Source organism: Amblyraja radiata, chromosome 10 (genome assembly GCF_010909765.2).
Source record: "Amblyraja radiata isolate CabotCenter1 chromosome 10, sAmbRad1.1.pri, whole genome shotgun sequence".
Lineage (NCBI taxonomy): Eukaryota > Metazoa > Chordata > Chondrichthyes > Rajiformes > Rajidae > Amblyraja > Amblyraja radiata.
Genome location: NC_045965.1, coordinates 62,826,046 through 62,843,142, shown reverse-complemented (window position 1 = coordinate 62,843,142; position 17,097 = coordinate 62,826,046). Strand labels below are relative to the sequence as shown.

Genomic DNA, 17,097 nt, shown 5'->3' with positions numbered 1-17,097 from the left:
TCAGCCCATCGAGTGCACACTGACTATCAGTCTATGTTACCACTATGTTCCATGTTATCCCACTTTCTCACCCACTCCCTACACACTGGGGGGCAATTTTACAGACAATAAACAATAGGTGCAGGAGTAGGCCATTCGGCCCTTCGAGCCAGCACCACCATTCATTGTGATCATGGCTGATCATCCCCAATCAGTACCCCGTTCCTGCCTTCTCCCCATATCCCCTGACTTCACTATCTTTTAGAGCCCTACCCAGCTCTCTCTTGAAAGTATCCAGAGAACCTGCCTTCACCACCCTCCGAGGCAGTGAATTCCACAGACTCACAACTCTCTGCGACAAAAAGTGTTTCCTCGTCTCCGTTCTAAATGGCTTACCCCTTATTACCCCTACCCCTTAACTGTGGCCCCTGGTTCTGGACTCCCCCAACATCAGGAACATATTTCCTGCCTGCAGAGGGCCGATTGATCTACAAACCTGTACGTCTTTGGGATATGGGAGGAAACCGGAGCGCCCGGAGGAAACCCAAGTGGTCACAGAGAGAGTGCACAACCTCCCGCACAAACAGTACCCGTAGTCAGGATCGAACCCGGGTCTCTGGTGCTGTGAGGCAGGCAGCACTACCAGCTGCTGCCTGACAGTGTAGGGTAACTGGCCTCGTAAAACTGCCCCCAGTGTGTAGGGAGTGGATGCAGGAATGGGGTGACAAGGAGCCAGTGTGGATGACATAGAAACATAGAAAATAGGTGCAGGAGTAGGCCATTCGGCCCATTCAATATGATCATGGCTGATCATCCAACTCAGTATCCCGTACCTGCCTTCTCTCCATACCCCCTGATCCCTTTAGCCACAAGGGCCACATCTAACTCCCTCTTAAATATAGCCAATGAACTGGCCTCAACTACCTTCTGTGGCAGAGAATTCCACAGATTCACCACTCTCTGTGTGAAAAAAAGGACTTCCCCCTTATCCTTAAACTGTAACCCCTTGTTCTGGACTTCCCCAACATCGGGAACAATCTTCCTGCATCTAGCCTGTCCAACCCCTTAAGAATTTTGTACGTTTCTATAAGATCCCCCCTCAATTTTCTAAATTCTAACGAGTACAAGCCAAGTCTATCCAGTCTTTCTTCATATGAAAGTCCTGCCATCCCAGGAATCAGTCTGGTGAACCTTCTCTGTACTCCCTCTATGGCAAGAATGTCTTTCCTCAGATTAGGACAAGAATGTCTTTCCTCCCCACATGACTGATCGTGGGATGTGGGAAGAGTCTTAAAGGAGGAACGATGATGGGCAGGGAGACTTTAAGATGTAATCCTGGGCTTTATAGGTTTGGCACAAGGGCCAGCAATTGACAATGATTGGGAAAGTAACAGGGGATGAGCAAAAAGCCTGAAATAGAGCAGCATGATGGGTATGTAACAGATCGCAAGTAACAGATAATGGAGAGAACTGAAAACAAAAAAATCAGGAATTGTTAAACTGGAGCCAGTACAAGTCAAAGCAAAGATGAGTGTGAAAGAGACTTGGTTCATGGGCATATGAACACATGCATTAAAAGGTTCATCCACATAGTTTTAAATTATCTCAAGCTTGTGCAGAGCTTGAAAAGACCAACCCGTTGTGAATTTATAGTATAGATACAGCATGGAAACAGGCCCTTCGGCCCACCAAGTCCATGCTGACCGTTGATCATCCATTCACACTAGTTCTATGTCATCCCACTTTCTCATCCACTCCCCTACACACTGGGGGTCAGTTTTACAGAAGCCCAATTGGCCTACAAACCCGCACATTTGTAGGATGTGGGCGCACCCAGAGGAAACCCACGCGGTCGCAGGGAGAACATGTAAACTCCACGCTGGCAGCACCCAAGATAAGGATCGAACCTAGGTCTCTGTCGCTAGCAGCCACGCCACTGCACCATCCTGCGCTGCCATTCTTTCAAGGGTTTAGTCTCTCAAGTCAGCCAGCGTTCATATCCAAATAAACAATTTAAAACGTACAAAAACGTCCACGCTTGCATCAGACGGAACACAGTGAAAAGCTTGCCTGAAGCACCATGACAACAAGTTATTGCAGTTGGGGAAAACTCTCGAAAACAGTCCTTGCTGCTTCTTCCCAGGGCGTGCAGGCTCAGTACTTCAAAGCAGTTGTGTCGCTATGTACAAGAGTGTGAGGTTCCACTGTGTGCTGGAACCCGTCCTCACATCTATGAGCAAGAAAGGAACTGCAGATGCTGGTTCAAGGGGAAGATAGACACAAAAAGCTGGAGTAACTCAGCGGGTCAGGCAGCATCTCTCAAGGGTCTCAACCAGAAACGTCTCTCCAGAGATGCTGCCTGTCCCGCCGAGTTACTCCAGCCTGCTGTGTCCACCCTCACGTCTATGACATGGGTAAGTGTCGCTTCAAGCCCTCTTTGGAAGACGTGCTCAGGAAGTCTGGGAAGCTGACCTCATATTCCACGATCAGGTCACCCCGCTGGTGGGGGTTTTTTGAGAACGGCACTCCCCTGCCGCTTATTCTCTTCCTCGCGCCCGGCTTAATCACCTCCTGGGTCGTTATCGAGATGGACCTGCCTTCCATTGTGGGAACGTGAATTGTACAACCGCACAGGGCCTGCAACGGGGAGGAACACAGAGTTAGTCAGAAGGAATACGCAATAGACAATAGGTGCAGGAGTAGGCCATTCAGCCCATCGAGCCAGCACCGCCATTCAATGTGATCATGGCTGATCATCCCCAATCAGTACCCCGTTCCTGCCTTCTCCCCTGACTCCGCTATCTTTAAGAGCCCTATCTAGCTCTCTCTTGAAAGCATCCAGAGAACCGGCCTCCCCAGCCCTCTGAGGCAGAGAATTCCACTGAATAGTCACAGCGCCGCCAGGTTTATGTTTCATTCAAGGCATTCGCTTTTTTTTCTTCTTCATTAACCCTCCTCTCCCATTCCCCAGGGAAAGAAAAAGTTCCTTCAGGCCTTATTCAGAAACACAGACGCAAGAGATTCTTGAAATAGTTTGTTGCTGTCTCAAACATGCCAATGCCATCTTGTAATGTCTTACTCATAGACTTTCCCATTGGATCTGCAATCTTGTACAGGTCCACCACTGAATGTACAGCAACCTCCTTTAATCCGGACAAAATCATGTGTGCACTTGAACCCCCCCCTGGAGGTCTCCCCAAAAATGTGGCGTCTAGGCCGGGAGAGGGGGCCGATCTCAACCTTATCGGGACTTCTGCGCCGATCGGCAGGTCGGATTTGCCACCTGCAGCCCAGGCTCTGGAACACAACCGACTTCCAAGGCCAACAGTTGGACTCCCCTCAGAGGCCGTGACCACTGTTGGTCTGGCAAGACAGATAATCCAGGAAGTCTCTGGAACCAAGGGTGTCGGACCTGAACTTGCTTTGGCTTACATAGAAACATAGAAAATAGGTGCAGGAATAGGCCATTCGGCCCTTCGAGCCTGCACCGCCATTCAATATGATCATGGCTGATCATCCAAATCAGTGTCCTGTACCTGCCTTCTCTCCATACCCCCTGATCCCTTTAGCCACAAGGGCCACATCTAACTCCCTCTTAAATATAGCCAATGAACTGGCCTCTACTACCTTCTGTGGCAGAGAATTCCAGAGATTCACTACTCTCTGTGTGAAAAATGTCGGTCCTAAATGATTTCCCCTTTATCCTTAAACTGTGACCCCTTGTCCTGGACTTCCCCAACATCGGGAACAATCTTCCTGCATCTAGCCTGTCCAACCCCTTAAGAATTTTGTAAGTTTCTATAAGATCCCCCCTCAATCTTCTAAATTCTAGCGAGTACAAGCCGAGTCTATCCAGTCTTTCTTCATATGAAAGGCTTCATGGCTCTTGATCGATTAACTGATCAATTGATTGATTAGTTGACCGATTGATCAAGCAATCGATCAATTGATTGATTGAAAGATAGAGCATGGAAAAAAAGCCCTTCGATCCACAGGGTCAACACCAACCATCAATCACCCGTTCACACTAGTTCGATGGTGATCCCATTTTGTCATCCACTCCCTACACACTTGGGGCAATTTACAGAGGCTAATTTACCTACAAACCCACACGTCTTTGGGATGCATGGAGGTGGGAAACCAGAGCACCCGGAGGAAACCCACAAGGTCATGGGGAGAGCATGCAAACTCCGCACAGACAGTACCCAAGATCGGGATCGAACCCGGGTCTCTGGCGCTGCAAGGCGAAGGCGGCTCCATTAAGGCTGAAAGTATGCATGCAGGTACAGCAGGCAGTGAAGAAAGCGAATGGCATGTTGGCCTTCATAACAAGAGGAGTTGAGTATAGGAGCAAAGAGGTCCTTCTGTAGTTGTACAGGGCCCTAGTGAAACCATACCTGGAGTATTGTGTGCAGTTTTGACCCCCTAATTTGAGGAAGGACATTATTGCCATTGAGGGATTGCAGCGTAGGTTTACAAGGTTAATTCCCGGGATGGCGGGACTGTCATATGCTGAAAGAATGGAGCGACTGGGCTTGTATACTCTGGAGTTTAGAAGGATGAGAGGGAATCTTATTGAAACATATAAGATTATTAAGGGTTTGGACACGCTGGAGGCAGGAAACATGTTCCCGATGTTGGGGGAGTCCGGAACCAGGGGCCACTGTTTAAGAATAAGGGGTAAGCCATTTAGAACGGAGATGAGGAAACACTTTTTCACACAGAGAGTTGTGAGTGGGCTGGTGTGGGCAAGTTGGGCCGAAGGGCCTGTTTCCACACTGTAGAACCTATGACTCAAGTATTGTTTAATTTAGTTTAGTTTAGTTTAAAAATACACCGTGGAAACAGGCCCTTCGGTCCACAAGTCCGTGCCGCCCAGCGATCACCCCGCACACTAACACTATCCTTCGCACTAAGGACAATTTTTACAATTTTACCGAAGCCAATTAGCCTACAAACCTGCACCAAATGCGGGCATGTGGGACTAGTGTAGCTGAGTAGCTGAGACATGTTGGCTGGTGTGGGTAAGTTGGGCCAAAGAGCCTGTTTCCATGTTGTATCACTATTTGACTCTATGACTAACCACTCAGAAGAAATTCTTCGTCATTGCCAACATAAATGAATGTCCCTTATTTTTGAATATTTGTTTGATTAGACAGATCTCCATGCATCGAGTACTTGGGTGACGCAAGGAACTGCAAATGTTGGTTTCGGGAAAATGACACAAAGTGCTGGAGTAAGTATGTCTGAAGAAGGGTCGCAACCTCCCATCTTCTAAAAGAGAAAAATTCTTGTTGTTGCTCCCTGTGTACGAGCAAAACTTTACAGGAAGAACAATTATATATTTAGTAGATGGGACCTGGTTCTGGCCGATTAGGAAGGAGTTTTCCTTTGATCTTGGATACATGCGATTTAGTTTAGTTTAGAGATACAGAGAAACATAGAAAATAGGTGCAGGAGTAGGCCATTCGGCCCTTCGAGCCTGCACTGCCATTCAATATGATCATGGCTGATCATCCAACTCCGTATCCTGTACCTGCCTTCTCTCCATACCCCCTGATCCCTTTAGACACAAGGGCCACATCTAACTCCCTCTTAAATATAGCCAATGAACTGGCCTCAACTACCTTCTGTGGCAGAGAATTCCAGAGATTCACCACTCTGTGTGAAAAATGTTTTCCTCATCTCGGTCCTAAAGGATTTCCCCCTTATCCTTAAACTGTGACCCCTTGTTCTGGACTTCCCCAACATCGGGAACAAAATTCCTGCATCTAGCCTGTCCAACCCCCTAAGAATTTTGTAAGTTTCTATAAGATCCCCCCTCAATCTTCTAAATTCTAGCGAGTACAAGCCGAGTCTATCCAGTCTTTCTTCATATGAAAGTCCAGGAATCAGTCTGGTGAACCTTCTCTGTACTATCTCTAAGGCAAGAATTTAGTAGATGGGAGCTGGTTCTGCCCGATTAGGTAGGGGTTTTCCTTTGATCTTGGACACATGCGATTTAGTTTAGTTTAGTTTAGAGATACAGCGCGCAAACAGGCCCTTCGGCCCACTGAGCCCTCGCCGACCAGTGATCCCCGCACACTAACACTATCCTACACACTAGGGGCAATGTATACTTACACCAAGCCAATTAACCTACAAACCTGTACGTCTTTGGAGTGTGGGAGGAAACCCGAAGATCCTGGAGAAAACCCACGCAGGTCACGGGGAGAACGTACAAACTCCGTAAAGGCAAGCACCCGTAGTCAGGATCGAACCCGGGTCTCTGACGCTGTAAGGCTTAAGTTAGTTTTTGCAATGAAGACAGTCGAATTATGTAGCACCAAAGGGTAATTCAAACCAATATGTCGGAACTTCAATGAGAGATATTCAATTAGTGCCACTTCCCTTGCTCTTTAGACATTGCTCTGTAATTTTCTTCCCCCAGACAACATTTATCTAACTCCGTTTTGAAAGTTGCTATGAATTTGCATCCACCCCCTTTCAGGCTGTATGTCAGGCCGTGATAATTCACTGTGCAAGCAATTCCTCTCTATTCTTGGCTTGGTGTTTTGCCAAGTACAGGCAGTGCCTGGGTTTCGTAAGGTTTATGTTCCAAAGAATTGTCGGCAAGCCAATCTCCTCATAGATCTGTATCGCCATAATGTTCATTAGTTCATATGTTCTAGGAGCAGATTTTGGCCATTCGGCCCATCAAGTCTACTCCGCCGTTTAATCATGGCTGATCTATCTTTCCCTCCCAACTCCATTCTCCTGCCTTCTCCCCATAACATAGAAACATAGAAAATAGGTGCAAAAGTCGGCCATTTGGCCCTTCGAGCTAGCATCGCCATTCAATATGATCATGGCTGATCATCCAGAATCAGTACCCCGTTCCTGCTATCTCCCCATACCCCTTGATTCCGTTAGCCCTAAGAGCTATATCTAGCTCTCTCTTGAATACATCTTGACACCTGTACTAATCAAGAATTTGTCTTTGCCACAGAAGGCTGTGGAGGCCAAGTCGATGGATAATGTTAAGGCAGAGATAGATAGATTCTTGATTAGTACAGATGTCAGGGGTTATGGGGAGAAGCCAGGAGAATGGGGTTAGGAGGGAGAGATAGATCAGCCATGATTGAATGGCGGAGTAGATTTGATGGGCCGAATGGCCTAATTTTGCTCCTATTACTTATAATCTTACGACTTCATAGGTAGCCTCCTTTTACTCTTGTATTTTATTTAATTCTCATGTTTAATCAATAATATTTTATTATTAATGTTTAATGTTTTATGTGTCATTTCTAACTGTCACTGTATATTGTTGTCACTTGCGGGCGGAGCACCAAGGTAAATTCCTTGTATGTGAATACTTGGCCAAAAAACTTATTCAATCATTCATTCATTCATTCATTCATTCATTCATCTTACAGAGATGTATAAAATTATGAGAGGAATAGGTAGATGCACAGAATCTCTTTCCAGAGTAGGGGAATTGAGGACCAGAGGACATAGGTTTAAGGTGACTTTATCTCTGTGACAGTCTGCCTGTTTTTTGTGCGCAGACTAGTGTTTGGATGTGAGGAAGGGGCAGCACTGGTAGATGATGGTTATATTATTACTCTTTGCAAAAGCAGTTCCTCCTTCCAATCAAGGAGCACTTGAGATGGACTTTTCACAGAAAGAGCCATTTTGGATTCATGTGTGGCGAAGCTTGAGCAGAACTTGAACGAGTGAATATCTTATCATGAAGAATAGGAAGTGGTGTTTGGAGAGGTGCCCGAAAGTTAAAATGGTCACTTAGAAAAGAGGCAGCATGATGGCGCAGCGGTAGAGCTGCTGCCTTACAGCGCCATAGACCCAGGTTCGATCCTGACTACGGGTGCTGTGTGTACTGAGTTTATATGTCGGCCCCATAACTTGCGTGGAGTTTCTCCGGTTTCCTCCCACAACTCCAAAGACATGCAGGTTTGTAGGTTAATTGGCTTGGTCTAATTGCAAATTGTCCCTGGTGTGTGTAGGATAGTGTGAATGTGGGGGGGGAAATCGCTGGTCGGCGCGGACTCGGTGGAGCCGAAGGACCTGTTTCCGCGCTGTATCTCTAAACGAAACTAAAAGAACTAAGTAAACTAAAAGGTCTCAAAAACAGTGATAGGGTGGCTCGGAGAGGAAATTCTGGAGCTGGGGGAGAAACAAAGAGAATGTGGGAGAGTAGAACTGGCAATGAATTGGAACTGGAATTGTGCAGCAATTGTGTTGCCCCCGACTCATGCCTAAAATATTCCACAGCTCAGAATATCGGATATCATAATTTTCCATCTGCATCCCTTCCCCCATCTTCACCATTCGCACCGTTTCTATCCTCAAGCTTCACAATTCGCAACTCTTTATCCTTTTGGCTCACATCTGTTTTTTCATCTCTGACCTTCGTCCAACCATCTGCCTGTCAGAAATCCCCCCTCTCCTGCGTTCACCTATTACTGTCCATGCTTCGTCCTGCCTCTCCTCACTCCCAGCTTTCTCCCCCCCCCCCCCTCCCCCCACTCCCTCCCGTCCCCCCGTCCCCCACTACACCCCTTCCCCCCCCCCCCCCCCACAATCAGTCTGAATGAGGGTGCTGACCTAAACATCACCTATCTATGAGAATCTCCACAGATTCTGCCTTGCAGAGTTACTCCAGCACTTTTTTTATCTCTCTTTGGTAAATAAGACAATAGACAATAGACAATAGGTGCAGGAGTAGGCCATTCGGCCCTTCGAGCCAACACCGCCATTCAATGTGATCATGGCTGATCATCCACAATCAGTACCCCGTTCTCGCCTTCTCCCCATATCCCCTGACTCCGCTATTTACAAGAGCCCTTTCTAGCTCTCCCTTGAAAGTATCCAGAGAACTGGCCTCCACTGAGGCAGAGAATTCCACAGACTCACCACTCTCTGTGAGAAAAGTGTTTCCTCGTCTCCGTTCTAAATGGCTTACCCTTTATTCTTAAACTGCAGTTCCTTGTTACATAGAAACATAGAAACATAGAAAATAGGTGCAGGAGTAGGCCATTCGGCCCTTCGAGCCTGCACCGCCATTCAATATGATCATGGCTGATCATCCAACTCAGTATCCTGTTCCTGCCTTCTCTCCATACCCCCTGATCCCTTTAGCCACAAGGGCCACATCTAACTCCCTCTTAAATATAGCCAATGAACTGCGGCCTCAACTACCTTCTGCGGCAGAGAATTCCAGAGATTAACCACTCTCTGTGTGAAAAAAGTTTTCCTCATCTCGGTCCTAAAAGATTTCCCCCTTATCCTTAAACTGTGACCCCTTGTTCTGGACTTCCCCAACATCGGGAACAATCTTCCTGCATCTAGCCTGTTCAACCCCTTAAGAATGTTGTAAGTTTTTATAAGATCCCCCCTCAATCTTCTAACATAGTTAGAATTGTTATTACATTTCAGAATATGGTGGGGTTGATTCCTGAACTGGGGATTGGAATTGTTCTTGAGCATGTGGAAGAACTGGAAAGAAAAGCCCAGTGTGCAACCCATCCGACAGACAGGGAAAGCGGAAGAGCAGTAGGCTCACGTTACAAGTAGATCTGGTGATTCAGCAAACTAGAGTGTAGTCCTGATCTACCATCCACCTCATTGTCGACCCTTGCACTACCTTTCGCCAGTACACTTCCAGATACACGGCCAATTTCTTCCCAGCTGTTATCAGGCAACAGAACCATCTTATCACCAACTACAGAGCGGTCCTGACCTACCATCTACTTCACTGGAGATGTTCGAACTATATTTAATCGGACTTTACCGGTTTTTATATTACACTAAACATTATTCCCTTTATCCTGTATCCATGCACTGTGGACGGCTCGATTGTAATCATATATGGTATTTCCGCTGACTGGATAACACGCAACCAAAAAGCTTTACACTGTACATTGGTAAGTCTTCTATTCAGCGTCTGTGGAAAGCATCTTGTCTGGAAACATCACAATTTGGTTTGGGAACTGCTCTGCCCAGGACAAGAAGGCTCTGCAGAGAGTAGTGCGGTCGGCCGAACGCACTATGGGAACTACACTCGCCCCCCTGCAGGAACTGTATACCAGAAGGTGCAGATCCAGAGGCAACAAGATCATGGGGGACCCCTTCCACCCCAGTCAGGCAAACGCCTCCGTTGCCATGCTGTGAAAACAGAGAGGATGAGAAGGAGTTTCTTCCCAGAGGCCATTAGGACTGTAAACTCCTATCTCACCAGGGACTAACTTATTATTACCAATTTACTGTTTTGCGGTGTCTTTTTAAATTGCTGTTTCTTCTTTTTTTCTCTCCCACAAATATGTAATTCTGATTCTGTTCAATTCTGTTTTGTAGTTTTTTTGCACAATCCGCGATCATTGCCACTTTTTATTTCACTGCACATCTCGTGTGCGTATGTGACGAATAAACTTGACTTGTCTACACGTGATAATAACTAAACTAAACGTACCTCCCGTAGGTTGACACGAGCATGGTAGACAATATTTGATCCATCCCTCTTGAAGTGGGGATGAGGCTTATCCTTCAGTACAAAAACCACATCTGCCGGTATAGTGTTGGGCATTTCGTCGCCTTCCTTTGGGAATGTGATCCGAGTTCCCTCCTTCCAGCCCTTTTTAATCTCGATGGTCAGTATTTTGTCCTCCATCCGGACGGTCCTGCCGTCGGGGTTGAGGCGTTTCCTGGAAATCTTCATCCTCTTGTTCGAGCCGTTGAAGATCTCCTCCAGGGACACCTTGAGGTCGTGGATGATGGGGGGGTCCTGCTTACGTTGCATCGGCCCCATCATCCCTCCCCTGTGCCGCTCCCTGGGGAAGCCGTTCATGCTGAATCCCCCAAAGTGGCCGAAGATGTCCGAGTCCACGTCCATGGACTCTTCGGGCTGGCCGTTTGCCATCCTCCTCCCGAAGAACATCTCGAAGGGGTTGGCGCCGTTGAAGAAGGCGGCAAATGTGGCGTGGGGGTCTCCGTGGAACGTGTAACGGAACGTCCCGCCCTGATCATCGTTCCCACCAATTCCTCCTTTCAGACCTGCAATGGAAGAAAAAAATAATACTTATTAGTCAGTCTGTGGCTGTACCTGGACTGTATGCAAAATGTTGAAGACAATGCAAGTATAAATCAAATTCTCCTTACTCCCTGAACCAATTTAGCAGGACATGCAGCATCTCTGAAGAGAAGGAATGGGTGCCAATTGTTTGTTTTTTATGTATGCGTGTATGTATGCGTGTGTGTGCGTAGATATATCTATCTATCTATCTATCTATCTATCTATCTATCTATCTATCTATCTATATCTACATATATATATGTGTATATAGATAGATAGATAGATAGATAGATAGATAGATAGATAGATAGATAGATCAAACCATCAAGAGTGTTTTATTGTCATATGTTCCAAATAGAACAATGAAATTCTTACTTGCATCAGCACAACAGAATATATAAACATAGTACACTGTGAACAATATAATAAACGAGGAAAAAAGGTTCTGTGTGTGTGTATATATATACATACCCAAATATACATATATATATTATATTCTCCCACAAACATATATATGTGTATATATATATAAGTGTTTGTGTGTGCGTGTGGTAGACACAAAATGCTGGATTAACTCAGTGGGTAAAGCAGCACCTATAGAAAGAAGTAATGGGCGACGTTTCGGGTCAAGACGTTTCATAATATATATAAGGTAGATAAAAGTGCTGGGGAAAATCAGCGGGTGAGACAGCATATATGGTGTGAAGGAATAGGTGACATTTCAGGTCGAGACCCATATTTGGGTATGTGTATATATACACACATGCAGAACGGTATTTCTCATTTAATATATTGTTTACAGTGTACTATGTTTACATATTCTGTTGTGTTGCAGGAGTAAGAATCTCATTGTTCTATCTGGGACATATGATAATAAAACACTCTTGACTATTGGTTCTTGAATATTTTTTACAGTGGTATTGTGCTTGTTAATTTATTTAATTTTAGTTTATTATTTATTATCAATACGTATTACATTTACAAGCCTGTTATGTTGCAACGAGTAAGAATTTCATTATTGAGTTATTGGTACAAACGACAATAAAACATTCTTGACTCTCTCTTGAATCTTGGGTTTTCTCCTCCAATCAAAGCACTTCACTCCATTCATTTGCCCCTCCCCCCCGACCAGGGCCCTAGTGAGATCACACCTGGAGTATTGTGTGCAGTTTTGTTCCCCTAATTTGAGGAAGGACATTCTTGCTATTGAGGGAGTGCAGCGTAGGTTTACAAGGTTAATTCCCGGGATGGCGGGACTGTCATATGCTGAGAGAATGGAGCGGCTGGGCTTGTATGCTCTGGAGTTTAGAAGGATAAGAGATCTTATTGAAACATATAAGATTGTTAAGGGTTTGGACACGCTAGAGGCAGGAAACATGTTCCCAATGTTCGGGGAGTCTAGAACCAGGGACCACAGTTTAAGAATAAGGGGTAAGTCATTTAGAGCGGAGACGAGGAAACACTTTTTCTCACAGAGAGTTGTGAGTCTGTGGAATTCTCTGCCTCAGAGGGCGGTGGAGGCCGGTTCTCTGGATACTTTCAAGAGAGAGCTAGAGAGGGCTCTTAAATATAGCGGAGTCAGGGGATATGGGGAGAAGGCAGGAACGGGGTACTGATTGGGGATGATCAGCCATGCTCACATTGAATGGTAGTGCTGGCTTGAAGGGCCGAATGGCCTACTCCTGCACCTATTGTCTATTGTCACCTCCAATTGACGATAGACATTAGAAATTTCAAACTGGTGAATGATAAGACTTTTAATACGCTAATGGTATGGCACAATTGTCCGTAAAAGGAGCCTCAGTCAGAATGTGTAGGAAGGAACTACAGATGCTGCTTTACACCGAAGATAGACACAAAATACTGGAGTAACTCAGCGGGTCAGTCACGAAAGGTAGACATGAAATGATGGAGTACCTCGGTGGGACAGGCAGCATCGCAGAAGAAGGGTTCTGACCCGAATGTCACTTGTCCCTTTTCTCCAGAGATGCTTCCTGACCCGCTGAGTTATTCCAGCATTTTGTCTCACTCTTTGAGATTTAGTCAGAGTTTGGTTGTGATCCAATTGACTGGTTTAACAGACTTCAGGGAAAGTATTTCAAGGGACATCTTCGTATATGGGGGAAAGAGGAGGGAAATGAGGCTAGCTCGCTTGATGGGCCAAGTGTATCCCTCTTGTCCTGTATTATTCAAAGAAATATACATGCTCAGCTCATGGACTTCAGCAAAACAATTGGTGTAGGTATGGAGGTAGACACAAAATGCTGGAGTGACTCAGTAACTCTGGAGAGAAGGAATGGGTGATGTTTCGGGTTGAAACTCTTCTTCAGTCTGAAGAAGGGTCTCGACCCGAAACATCACCCATTGCTTCTCTCCAGAGATGCTGCTTGGCCCGCTGAGTTACTCCAGCATTTTGTGTCTATCTTCGAATTTAAACCAGCATCTGCAGTTCTTTCCAACACACGGTGTAGGTGTATGAGGCCCAGTGACCCGGTTCAATTTGGATACAATGGAGGAATTTAGAGCATTGTGTTCAGTTCTGGACACCATGTTATAGGAAAGATCTTGTCAAGGGTACAGGGAAGATTGACGAGGATGTTGCCAGGAGTAGAGGGTCTGGGCTATAGGCAGAGGTTGATTAGGCTGGGTCTCTATTCCTTGGAGCGCGGAATGAGCTGCCAGAGGAGGTGGTTGAGGCAGGGACTATCGCAACATTTAAGAAGCAATTAGGCAGGCACATGGATAGGAGAGGTTTGGAGGGATATGGACCAAACGTGGGGCAGGTGACAAAAGACAAGTCAAAAGGTGCAGGAGTAGGCCATTCGCCCCTTCGACCCAGCACTGCCATTCAATGTGATCATGGCTGATTATCCCCAATCAGTACCCTTTTCCTGCCTTCTCCCCATATCCCTTGACTCCGCTATTTTTAAGAGCCCTCTCTAGCTCTCTCTTGAAAGCATCCAGAGAACCGGCCTCCACTGGAATTCTCTGCCTCCACTGAGTCAGAGAATTCCACAGACTCACCACTCTCTGTGAGAAAAAACTGTTTCCTCGTCTCCTTTCTAAATGGCTTACTCCTGGTTCTGGACTCCCCCAACATCAGGAACACGTTTCCTGCCTGTAGCGTGTCCAAGCCCTTAACAACCTTGTTTAAGAAGGAACTGCAGATGCTGTAAATCGAATGGCTTCGGCCCGAAACGTTGCCTATTTCCTTCGCTCCCTAGATGCTGCTGCACCCGCTAAGTTTCTCCAGCATTTTTGTGTACCATTAATAACAATCTTATATGTTTCAATGAGATGCCCTCTAATCCTTCTAAACTCCAGAGTGTACAAGCCCTGCCTCTCCATTCTCTCAGCATATGACAGTCCCTCCATCCCGGGAATTAACCTTGTGGTACTGGTGTAGCTGGGACATGTTGGCCGGTGTGGTATGGGCAAGTTGGGCCGAATGGCCTGTTTCCACGCTGTGTGACTCTTGTGAATGCATGGTGACGCCCTGTGGACAGAGAAGTGCCGGTTAGCCAACCACCGAGCTGGCGACTGGCGCTTGGTCGTGGAGAGCGAGGTTAAGCCATGATGTAATGGACTGCAGCACAAGTTCCCGGCGAACCGAGGAGACCTCCCTTAACATTCAGAGAAATGGGAACATTTCCACGTTCAAAAAGGGGTAGATCTCGCGAACATTGAAATCAAGAGTCTTCTAAAATAGATCCATGGTGACCTCGAGCATGTTGGCAGGTGAGAGAGAGACACACACACACACACACAAAATGCTGGATAAGTAACTCAGCAGGGACAGGCAGCATCCGAGGGGAGGAGGAATGGGTGACGTTTCGGGTCGAGACACCGTGGATTGAGGGAGGTGGGATGGGGGAAGGGGGAGAGCTTTGTAGAACAACATCACACGAACGTTGTTTCATGAAAAGACCAGAATGTCCCCGCACTGAAATCGCAGAGGAACCAATGCCCGGAGTCATTCCCGTTATTACAATACACTGCAATAATTGCACATCAGTGCCCACTCCAAGCGTGGAGCAATGGTGTAGAGTAACCCCTCACTCTACAAGGGGAGACCCCCCCCCCCCCCCCCCCCCCCCCTCCCTCTCCTCTCTGCCTACCTTCTTCCCCGAATTGGTCGTAGATTTCCCTCTTCTTAGAGTCGCTCAAGACCTCGTAGGCTTCGGCCACCTCCTTGAATCTGTCCTCGGCGGTGGGCGACTTGTTCTTATCCGGATGCCATTTCAGGGCTTGCTTGCGATAAGCCTTCTTGACCTCGTCTTCGGAAGCCCCCCTTTGCAAGCCCAGGATGCTGTAATAATCCTTGCCCATCGTACAGTGCAAAACGCGAAAACAAATTAAAAAATAAAAAAGACTGCGGGGCTGCCCTTCAGAAAAGCAGGCGAAAAAGCCTCTGCTGGGTGGATAATTAAAGCAGACCTCTCTCCTGGCAGTGACCGACCGCTCTCAAAACAGCTCTCTCTCTCTCTCCCTAGACTGCAGCTGACTTTATATAAAAACCCATTCCGCCTGGTTAAAAAAAAAAGCCCTAGCTCTTTCCAGAACATCTACAAACGTCATTTCCCATCCACCCAAAACAACACTGACGCAAACTTTCAACATTCCTGCCGCCGTCCTTTCTCCTAAAAAGGAACAGCCGCTCACAATGGGTCAAATTATCCAACGTTTGAGCAACGGGGCATTTTCATTAGGGACTTGGAATCATGAGCACAAACACACACACACACCAAGGTGCTGGGGGAAGTCAACGGGTCAGGCAGGCAGGCGGCATCTGGGGAGCAAATGGACTGAATCTGAGTCCCGTCTGTCCATCCCTCCCCTCCGCAGATGCTGCCCGTCCCGCTGAGTCTCTCTCCCCCTTCTCGTGTTTCGCCTTGCATTTAACTAGCGCCCTTCCCCAAATTCTGGGATCATGTGAAATGCGATCACCATTGCAGCATTGAGATCTCACAAAAAGCCAAGTCAAGTTTTATTCATCACTTGCACATAAAGTGCAGTGAAATGAATTATATCTGATCATATAAATCATGTAATGATCATATAAAAAAAAGTCAGGCCGCATCTGGGCAGGGAAATGAGTATAGAAACATAGAAAATAGGTGCAGGAGTAGGCCATTCGGCCCTTCGAGCCTGCACCGCCATGCAATATGATCATGGCTGATCATCCAACTCAGTATCCCGTACCTGCCTTCTCTCCATACCCTCTGATCCCCTTAGCCACAAGGGCCACATCTAACTCCCTCTTAAATATAGCCAATGAACTGGCCTCGACTACCCTCTGTGGCAGAGAGTTCCAGAGATTCACCACTCTCTGTGTGAGAAATGTTTTTCTCATCTCGGTCCTAAAAGACTACCCCCTTATCCTTAAACTGTGACCTAATATAGTGAGGCCCAACGCAAATTGGAGGAACAGCACCTCATATTTCCCTCATTACATTGTTTACAGAATACAATGTTTACATATTCTGTTGTGCTGCTGCAAGTAAGAATGTCATTGTTCTATCTGGGACACATGACAATAAAACACTCCTGACTGTTCAAAAAAATATCTATTCAAGAGAGAGTTAATCATAATCATCAAATCATAATCAACCTTTATTGTACAGTGCAAAATGAGAAGATGTTTCCCAGGGAATACCGGAGCATCGCACATGAAACTTAAAACATTTCACACATAATAACAGTAAAAACAATCCAGTCCCTGATTAAACAGTATAAATAATTAAAAGCAGGTAAAACAGCAACATTAAAATACAGTAAAAACAATCATTAAAATGTCCAGGGCAGCTGATTTGAGTGGTCAGTGCCCGAGTTATTAAAATGTCAGTGCAAAGCCGCAGAATCAGGTGACTGTGAGTACAGAGTGACTGTTTAGCACCCTCACAGCCTGTGGCAGGAAGCTGTTTAACAGTCTGGTAGTCCGGGCTTTGATGCTACGGTATCTCTTGCCTGATGGCAGGAGATGCAGGTGTATGTGGAGGGGGTGCAGTTTGTCCTTAGCTATTCTCAGAGCTTTTTTCAGACAGCGGTTC

The 17,097-nt window shown here is 46.4% G+C and overlaps 1 protein-coding gene across 1 annotated transcript; it reads right to left on the bottom strand.

Annotated features, from left to right (window-relative positions):
* Window positions 1-1,126: 1,126 nt before the first annotated feature.
* On the bottom strand, window positions 1,127-15,804 carry dnajb4 (DnaJ heat shock protein family (Hsp40) member B4). Its single transcript, XM_033029049.1, has 3 exons — window positions 15,166-15,804; window positions 10,448-11,028; window positions 1,127-2,616 (listed from the first exon to the last, which is right to left on the bottom strand). The coding sequence occupies exons 1-3, from the start codon at window positions 15,374-15,376 to the stop codon at window positions 2,383-2,385; spliced, it is 1,026 nt and encodes a 341-aa protein (XP_032884940.1). The 5' UTR covers window positions 15,377-15,804; the 3' UTR covers window positions 1,127-2,382.
* Window positions 15,805-17,097: the final 1,293 nt, after the last annotated feature.

Excerpts from the sequence above, each read along its gene's own strand:
- dnajb4 (XM_033029049.1), bottom strand. The coding sequence starts at position 15,376 with ATGGGCAAGGATTATTACAGCATCCTGGGCTTGCAAAGGGGGGCTTCC. Across the intron at positions 11,029-15,165 it reads CGACCAATTCGGGGAAGAAG|GTCTGAAAGGAGGAATTGGT; the intron begins GTAGGCAGAGAG and ends CTTCCATTGCAG. Across the intron at positions 2,617-10,447 it reads CTCGTGTCAACCTACGGGAG|GCCCTGTGCGGTTGTACAAT; the intron begins GTACGTTTAGTT and ends TCCCCGTTGCAG.